Below are 8,891 nucleotides of genomic sequence, written 5' to 3'. Positions count from 1 at the left end.
CACCGTGCAGGGAGCGCTCGGCGGAGCGGCGGCGGCCACTGCGCGTACCAGCACGCAGTCCACGTTCCCCCAACCCCCGTGCCCCGGGCGCTCGGGTCCCCCGCGGTCCGCGGACATCGGCCGCCCGCGCGGCGGAGGGCCGGGGGCGCGTGTGTGCGTGTGCAGGAAAGGCGGCCCTCCCCGCGGCCGCCCCTGCGCCAGCGCCTCCCCCTCCCCCGGCGCGCACGGCCCGTCCCCGTCCCCGGAGGCGGCCCGAGCCGCCGCGGAGCAGCTTCGCCTTCGCCTCCCGCGTTTCCTGCCGCCCGCCCTCCCCCGGCCAGGCTCCAGGGGCTGCCGCGGAGCGGCTCCCGGCGGGAGAGCGGCTCAGAGCGCGCACGGGGGCGGGCGGAGGCGGCCTGGTTCGCGGTGGCCGCGCCGGAGAGAGGCGCGCGCGAAGACGCCGGCCCCCCTCTCCGCGTTTGCTCTCTCGCTCCCCGCCTCCCGCACTCCGCTCGCTCCCACCCCTTCCCGGCGTGATTGATCCGTCACGGGCGCCGCCGCTGCCGCCGCCGCCGCGGCCGTTCTGAGCCGAGCAGGAGCCGGAGCCCAAGCCGGAGCCGGGGCCGGGGCCGGGGCCGGGACCGGCGCCATTGCGCGGGCGCCGCGGGGAGAGCTTGGCGCGGGGCGGCGGGCCGGGCCAGGCCATGCGGGCCGAGTGAGCCGGCGCCCGCAGCCCGCGGCGCGGCATGGCTTCCCCGCGGAGCTCCGGGCAGCCCGGGCCGCCGCCGCCGCCGCCGCCGCCGCCCGCGCGCCTGCTGCTGCTCCTGCTGCTGCCGCTGCTGCTGCCGCTGGCGCCCGGGGCCTGGGGCTGGGCGCGGGGTGCCCCCCGGCCGCCGCCCAGCAGCCCGCCGCTCTCCATCATGGGCCTCATGCCGCTCACCAAGGAGGTGGCCAAGGGCAGCATCGGGCGCGGCGTGCTTCCCGCCGTGGAACTGGCCATAGAGCAGATCCGCAACGAGTCGCTCCTGCGCCCCTACTTCCTCGACCTGCGGCTCTACGACACCGAGGTGAGTGTCCGGCAGCCCGCGCCGTCGGGGATGTAGGGGGCGGTGGGTGAGGGAGTGCGGAACCGAGGGAAGCTTTGGCCCTTGGGCAGAGCCCCGATTGAGCTACCCGTGCCTGCCGAGGGCACCGCGGGCTGGTGCTCAGTGCTCACCCCGGAGTCCTTCTGGGCTTGGCTGGCACAGCTGGTACCAAGATTTGCTGAGCCTCTCCTCTGGGATTTTGTCTATGTGTGTGTTGGTGTGGGGGAGGTGGGTAGAAGACTGGGGTTTCCTTTGACCAGAGAAGGAGTGTCGAACGTGGGGACTGGACCCTCTAAAAGGCCTGCAGGGGTTGCCTGTCCAGGTCCCGTTGGTGGGGATGTGCACTGCCGGGTGGGAGGAAGAGGCGCATTGACCGCAAACTGGGCCACCCGGGGCCAGAGAGGCCGAGTCCTGCTCGCGGGCCCCCAGGAGAGAGAGCCCGGCCGCGCTTTGAGGTCTGGAGGGCTCCGGGACCCGAAGGGCCAGAGCGCGCAGGAGGGCTGGGCGCGTGGTGCGCGCTGGCGGCTCGGAGCCCGCACCGCGCGGGCAGGTGTGGGGCCGCTGGTTCTGGAAGGGTGCTGCCTGAATGTGCCCGGCGCTGCCTGCAGCCGGAGCGGTTTAATGGGGAGACTCCCCCTCGGTTTAGTTGCTCAGAGAGTGCCCTGAGCAGGTCTCGCTGCGGTCGAGCGGGGGTGTCCGGCGGCGCCGCTGCTGTTGGCTCTGCGACTGCAGGCGCAGTTTCTCCCGGCGCAGACTTGAAGCACGGACTTGGAGCGCAGCAGCGGGCTGGCCCTCCCGGCCTCCTCCGAGGGGAGCCGCAGAGCCCAGAGCTTCGCATCCCAAGCCCCCTCCTCACGCCCGCAGCTCGGGTTCTGGCTGAAGCCCAGCGCGGACCTTCACCGTCTGCAAGGCTGCCGGCGTCCGCCGAGGGGGCCTGGAGGGGCGATCGCCCGCCTCGCGAGGTCGGGTTTGCGAGTTTTTCCGGACTGAGGGAGCCCCTACGCTCCCGCCGCCGTGAGACGCGGCCTGAAGGGGGCAGTGATTTCCTGTGCAGTGCGCTCTGTTGGCGCCTTCAACACCGCGCCGAGAAAGCCTGGCCCGGAGCTGAGCTTGACCCTGGCTTCCCGGAGCTCCCTGGGAGCTTCTGCTCCAGCCCAGGTGCAGAACCTTTAGAGAGGAGGTTCATGCTGCCGCGCTGACCATGCAGTCTAGGCTCCGCTGCTTTCCTGTCTGACCCCCCCCCCCCTTTTTTTTGGTCCCCTGAGAAAGAGCAGAAATCTGGATTGCATCTTATTCCCCGCCTCCCCCCCACCTTCACTGATGAACCAGCCTGCTCTGCGCTGTAAATAAAAGGTGAAGGAACGGGTGGCAGTTGGTGGCGGTGCGCACAGGCTGCTGCAAGCGGAGAGGCTCCCTCTGCCCCGGGAGGATGCAAGCTGGGTGGCTGAGCAGAGCTAACCCGGTGTGGAATTATTTCTGAATGACATTCCCATCGCCCTCATCTTTGCCCTAACATTTCAAGTTGTCTGGGGTACCTGTCTGGCACACATAAATGGACACGGCAATGCAATTGTATCGAGGCATGCCCTCTCCCCACTGTTTCTGTTGCTTCCAGATATATTCTTTCAGAAGGGACAGGAGAGAGCCGGCTCTTTGGAGACAGACACATTTGTAGATAGGGCAGCCCCGCTTGCATCATTACTAAATATTGTCAGCTGCATAATGTTTTCATCATCAATTTATTCCCTTCAGAAAGCTTCCCTGAAAGAGATTTCACATTAGCTTGTTTGTGGCAGCAAAGGGATGGGTGCTTGGTTTCAGGGTGCGGGTTGAAGCTTTTACATTTATTTTTCAAGTGCGTCTTGATGACTTTGTGAGTGAGAGGGCCCAAAGTCGAGAGAATGAGGCTTCTTAGTTGGTGGGAAGATGCAGGAGGCCACGGAAAGGGGGCACGGGGTAACCTCAGAGCATGGGCTTTGGGGTGGGTCAGACCTGGGTTCCAGTCAGACACCAGTTGTCTCCCTGCTGGGTGACCTTGAGTGGGGTATGTAATCTGTCTAAGCCTAGATTCTCACATCTGGAAAAGTGGGGTTGTTATGCGCACTCTGTAGGGTGGTGATGTGATGCTTAAGGGGAGGGGGATATCAGGCCCGCGTGGAAAATGCCTTGAGCTGGCAGGCCCGGCAGCCAGGGCTCTGTCTGGCATGCTGTAGGCACCAAGGAAATGTTTCCTGCCTCCCTTCCTTCGTTTTCCCCTGGCCTGGATCCATAATAAGACATTGCTGCTTTAGGTGTGATCAAATGGCCACAACGAAATATTAAGACCGTTCGTTTTGTTTTTCTCACTTTGGAAGTCTCATGTAGAGTCAGTGAAGTGATCACCAGAAAGAAAAAGAATTCTGGCTTACAAGCAAATATGTATGTCACCTCCTGCCCTGAGGGGTCATGTTTGCCAGAATGGCCACGTGATATAATACTTAATTTTTTTCAAGTGGCCCGTCTTCAGAGTGCAGGTACTTTCTTGCTGAGCTGAAGTAAAAGGGATTATCAGCGTGGGTAATTGCAGCAAAATCCACAGTGATCTGAAGGGTGTTTGGGCCTGCGTTACAGTGTCCTGGGCCTGTTTTCTTCGGATGGGCCATCTTTGCAGATTGTGTATACTCCCTAATCACTTCCTGGCTGTGTCACTTGTCTGTAGACTTGGACACAAGATGGATGTGGTGAATGGATTTTGGCTGGGTTTGCTGACATCGGCTGTCGTCAGTGGCCAGAGACTGTGGGCAGCCAGGATGGACCTTTGTCCACACAGCCTTCAAAGAGATGGAGATTTACCAAGTAATGGGTTAATCTGATCACTGGGAGAGCCTATCTCAATAAAGGAGCCTCCTGCATGGATCTCTGTCGATTGACTCTCTTACTGTAAATAGAATAGCAGTAGAATATTCAAAGCCCCACTTAGTGGCCTTGTGTTTGTAAAAAGGAAACATTCCAAGGGAGCATCTGTGAGTTAGGACCTCTTTTCTCTGCTGCAGATAAAGTCATTTTGGCAAATACTCTTTTATGTATTCCAAAGTAGAGTTGAGTATATACAAACACAAGCGGGACAACTGAATATGCAAATAAAAGGAAGCAGCAGATACCATTGGGAAGCATGGAAATTACTATACCAAGAACCTGGGTTACTGTAATTTTGAGTATTAAGTTTTAGCTCTGAGCTTCCTGGCAGTCAAGGTAAAAAGGTAAAAATGGTGGGTTACATTACTTACATGTTTCATTAAAAGATTCTGAAGGACAGCGTCTTTTTAAAAAAGTTTTGCAGGAGATTCAGAGTCTTCTTCACATGGTTGTTTCTCATTCTTTGGGAGCTATGTTAATTAAATAATAACCAAGGAATCCGTTAAGAAATAATGTTGGCTTTTCTAATTTCGTTAAAGTAATGTGCATCTTAGAAAAATTGAAAATTAGAGAGGAGCATGAAGAAAAATAATATTTGCTCATAATCCACCTATACAAAGATAATTATGCCTAATAATTAGCATTATTCTCTTCCAGTCGCCAGTTTTCACTATTTTATGTACTTGAAATCTTGCTCTGTGTGCACTTTTATATTTTGTTTCATTAAGTTAACATTATATTATGGGTACTTCCCCATGTTCTCAGTTACAGTTTAGTGGCTGTATACTGGTCTGTCCTGTGGGTACACCATAAATATTAAGTCATTCCCCTACTGTTCAATTTATATGTTTTCCCACTTGTTACTATTTTAAATAATTCTGTAATAAACTTAGGAAACATTCAGGGAGCCAAAGGAGTACATTCTAGGTGTGCACCTCTCAGGAAGTCTACCCTCATGCAGGGATCCAGCTTCGAAAACCCAGAGAAAATCTAGTGATAGGTGAGCATGACCTTTTCTTGAGCCGCTTTGCCAAATCCGTTGTCTCATTCACTGTGCTTTAGAAAGGGCCCAAACAACTGTTGGATGGAGGCTGAGCTTTTCAAGGATGTCTGAGTACAAGTCTGCAGGCATTAGGGGAGCGCCTGCTGTGGTTGCTGGTGCCTCAGAAGGGGGCCAAGCCCAGCCCTGGGTTTGAGAGAGGAGCCGGTGCACAGGGGAGAACAGGGCAAGCACATATTTGTCATTTCCAAGGTAAGATAGAAAGCGATCATGGTAATGACTGCACAGTTCTATGACTATTCAAAAACCACAGAATCATACGCTTGAAAAGAATAAATGTTGTGATACATGAATGCTATTTCAATGCAGCTGTTTTTAGAAATAAAAGGATATAAAATTAACCCTTTTAGGATCAGACTGTCTCTTCTCTTGTGGTTATAGCCCCACTACCCAGTATGGTACCTGGCCCTTAGGAGGGGAATTGTTTAGGATTCATTGCAAGTGAGAGAAACCCCCTGTTAACTGGTTCACATGACTGAAAAATCCTGGAGTGGGCTGTATTCATATTCAGGCATGGCTGAACCCAGGGACTGAAATTATATATATATATATATATATATATATATATATATATATATATACACACACACACACACACACACCTACATATATATATATATATATATATATATATATATATATATATATATATATAAAATTTATTGTCAAATTGGTTTCCATACAACACCCAGTGCTCATCCCAACAGGTGTCCTCCTGAATGCCCATCACCCACTTTCCCCTCTCCCCGCCACCATCAACCCTCAGTTTGTTCTCAGTATTTAAGAGTCTCTTATGGTTTGCCTCCTTCCCTCTCTGTAACTTTTTTTCCCCCCTTCCCCTCCCCTCTGGTCTTCTGAAGTTATATTTTTAAAAAAATGTCTCTCTGTCTCTTGGCTCTGATTTCCTCTGTGTTTGGTTTCACTCTCAGGCAGGCTCTACCTATGTGGTGGCACAGGTGGCCCCTACCAGCTGCACATTTACACACTCCCAGTTTTGAAACTCCAGTAGTGTTTCTTTCCCAAATGTTTCAGCAAAAGTCCCAAACTCAGCTCTCATTGGCTTGAATTGGGTCATGTGTCCATCCCTGCGCCAATCACATGACACTGATGGGTCTGGGACATCAGCTAGCCTTTCATGGAGGGAGAGGGCAGCGAGGTCAGCCCTGCCTAAACACATGGGTGGGGAGTGGAGAAGAGATGATTCCTTGAAGGACATCAGAGGCTGTTAAAGGTGTGGATGCCGGGGAGGGGTGGGGGGGGCTGATCACAGATATCCATAAAGGCAGGCATGTGGCAAATGCTACATTCAAGAAAGAAACCAGAGATACTAAGGGCATTAAGAGAAAGGGAAGATCATATCTAGATCAAGAGAGGCTTCCTGGAGGAGGAGAAGTCAAGGTGGGGCTGGAAGGGCAAATATAATGTTGACACAGAGAAGCAGGGACTCAGAGAAATGGAGGTTCGATCTCAGGAAGGATCCTCAAGATCAAAGGATAGAAGTGACAAAGTGTGAGGTTTGGGGATCACTGACTTGTTGTTTTCCCCTGAGCGGCGGGCTTGTGGAGGGATAGGTGGCCTAGTGGTGGGTGTGGAAGGCCTTGAATAACATGTCAAGAAGGCTGGACTTTATTCTGGAACTGTGATGTGCCATGTGTGGGTGGTGGTTTCGAACATGGATGTGACATGATCAGGGCCAGAGGGAATGCAGCGTTGAGATGGTAGACAGATGAGCCTGGAGACAGAGAGGCCAAGAAGCTACTCCAGCAGTTGAAGGGAAGAGATGCTGAGGCTTGAGCGGAGGTGGAGAGGCAGGGTGAGAGCTCTTGGAGGGGAATGGGCAGCACTGAGACCCGACGGGGCTGGAGGGGCAACAGAGAGGGATCCATGGAGGGATCGAGTGGGTGGGTCTGGTGGGCAAGAGTCACTGATTCCAGGCACTGCATTGTAGAGGAGCAAGGGGAGAGCGTCCCTGTAGGGGTGAGGCTGAGCACAGAATGCCCAATTCCCTCTCCAGACCCCTCAGCAACCTGAGCTCCTGACACCTGTTGGATGTGCTCCTCAATGTATCAGGAGACCTGGGTTTGTGTCCCTGTTGGGTACCACTTATCTGCTTGGTGACCTGGGGCAAGCCACTTTGCCTCCATTTCTTCATCTATAAAATGGGGCTAACAAATGAGACCACCCTGGGAAAGTAATCAAATCAATGCTTGGTACACCGTGAGTGCCCAGTAAATATTCGCTGCTATATTGTCATTGTTGTCACTGTCATTCCTGTACCATATGGGGACAACTATGCTGACCTCACGGGGCTCTAATAAGGAATACATATCACGGATATGGAACCTCATGACATGAGATAAATTTAAAGCAGTGTTATCTGTAATCTTGTTTTCCAATGCCATGTGGCTGAGGGGGTGTTAGAGAAAGAGGATGCGAGCACCTCCACGGCTGCCGCAGACACTCCCGGCCTCTGCCTCAGTGCCCTTGTGCGACACACTCTCATTGGTAGAACTTTCTGCCAGGCCCTGTTCTAGGCTCTGGGACACAGTGGCAGATGTGACACACACCCTGCCCTCGAGGAGCTCACGGTCTAAACAGGTGGTCAGGGAGACAGAAAGCATCGCACATGGTGTGAGCCAACCACGGTAGGGGTCAGCGGAGGACGCTGGGGAAGGCGTCCCCCTTTCGGAGGCACCTGTTTGGTCGTTCCCCGTGTCCGGTTGTGAATGTAAGTGGCTTCTCATTGCTTACTTTTTTGGTTATTTATTTTGATTGTAGGCAGGTGAGAAAATTAAATGGCATGGTTCACCCAAAGAGCATCTGTATTCATCTGCTCCTTAATTTTGTTCTCATTCTGCAGGCTTATGTAACGATGTGCCGTGAGGCTGGTGAGATGCCTTTCTCTCTTGTCCCTTTCTAGGAACAAGCAGGTGCATCAGGCTGAAGCCATGGGAGTGGGAGCCCCAGATGGGGTTGGCGGTCTGGGCTCTGGTGCTAGGTTAGTTGTTAAGACCACGGGGAAGTTCCTGCTTCTCTCTGCAAATTGTAGCAGGCTTGAGGATCTCTGCCCCATTGTGAGCACTGTGAAAGCAGGCGCTGAGTGTGTCTGGCTCCCTTGTGGTCCCTCCAGGCACAATCTCAGAGCCAGGCATAGAGCAGGAGCTCAATAAGTATTTATTGAACAAACCAATAGATCTAAAAGCCTGGAACCCAGCTCTCTGGCCGTAAGAGGATTAATGGGCATAGTTTTAACAAATTGAGGAGGTGCTCTGAATGCCAAGCCATGTGGGGTGAGCTTCCTGGTTGCTCTTTATTTAGTTGTTCATTTGGGTTCTTGTTATCTGGTACTTTCAGGGTCCCCGTAGTTGTGGAATGCAAAGGGGAAAGGTTATTTGTTAGATGTTCCAATAGAATACGTGCAAAGCTGATGTCATCCTCCTGTCCCCTGACAAGCATACATAGCATCTTCCAAGATACACCAGAACCGAGGACACAAATACTTGCCAGCATCTGAGAACTATTATGGTTTCAGATGGGTTTATCGGAGCAGTCCTCTAAACCGGCAGTTGGTGGGTGTAGGAATCAGGTTGCCGTAGCCCATTCCCACCTCCAGGGAGCATGAGAGCCGACAGAGGCTGGACTGGGCTCTGGTCCTAGTAGAAATTGCAGGAATGGAGCCAAGCCATCAGCCGGGGCAAGCCAGGTGCCCTAGCAGCAGGTCTGGGTATAGTGAATGAAGAGGTGTCCTGGGATCCTCTCAATCGCAAGACTTACTCCAGGCTCCCTGCTCCTGGGCAAGACTGACTTTCTTTTTTAGAGGTGACCATCTTTCTGATCTGGTTTTGGTCTGGATCCCAAATCAGATAACCGAG

At 53.7% G+C, this 8,891-nt stretch overlaps 1 protein-coding gene across 1 annotated transcript in view; it reads left to right on the top strand.

Moving 5' to 3' along the window:
• GABBR2 (gamma-aminobutyric acid type B receptor subunit 2) overlaps positions 1–8,891 on the top strand; it is a 347,631-nt gene continuing 338,740 nt past the window's right edge. Inside the window, exon 1 of the mRNA XM_060609214.3 lies at positions 1–1,046. Coding sequence (XP_060465197.1) covers positions 726–1,046 — 321 coding nt within the window. The 5' untranslated portion in view covers positions 1–725. The remainder of the gene's footprint in view (positions 1,047–8,891) is intronic.

Source organism: Panthera onca, chromosome D4 (assembly GCF_046562875.1).
Source record: "Panthera onca isolate mPanOnc1 chromosome D4, mPanOnc1 haplotype 2, whole genome shotgun sequence".
NCBI classification, from domain to species: Eukaryota; Metazoa; Chordata; class Mammalia; order Carnivora; family Felidae; genus Panthera; species Panthera onca.
The sequence above is the reverse complement of the archived record's forward strand: the minus strand, read 5'-3'. Positions and strand labels throughout refer to the sequence as shown.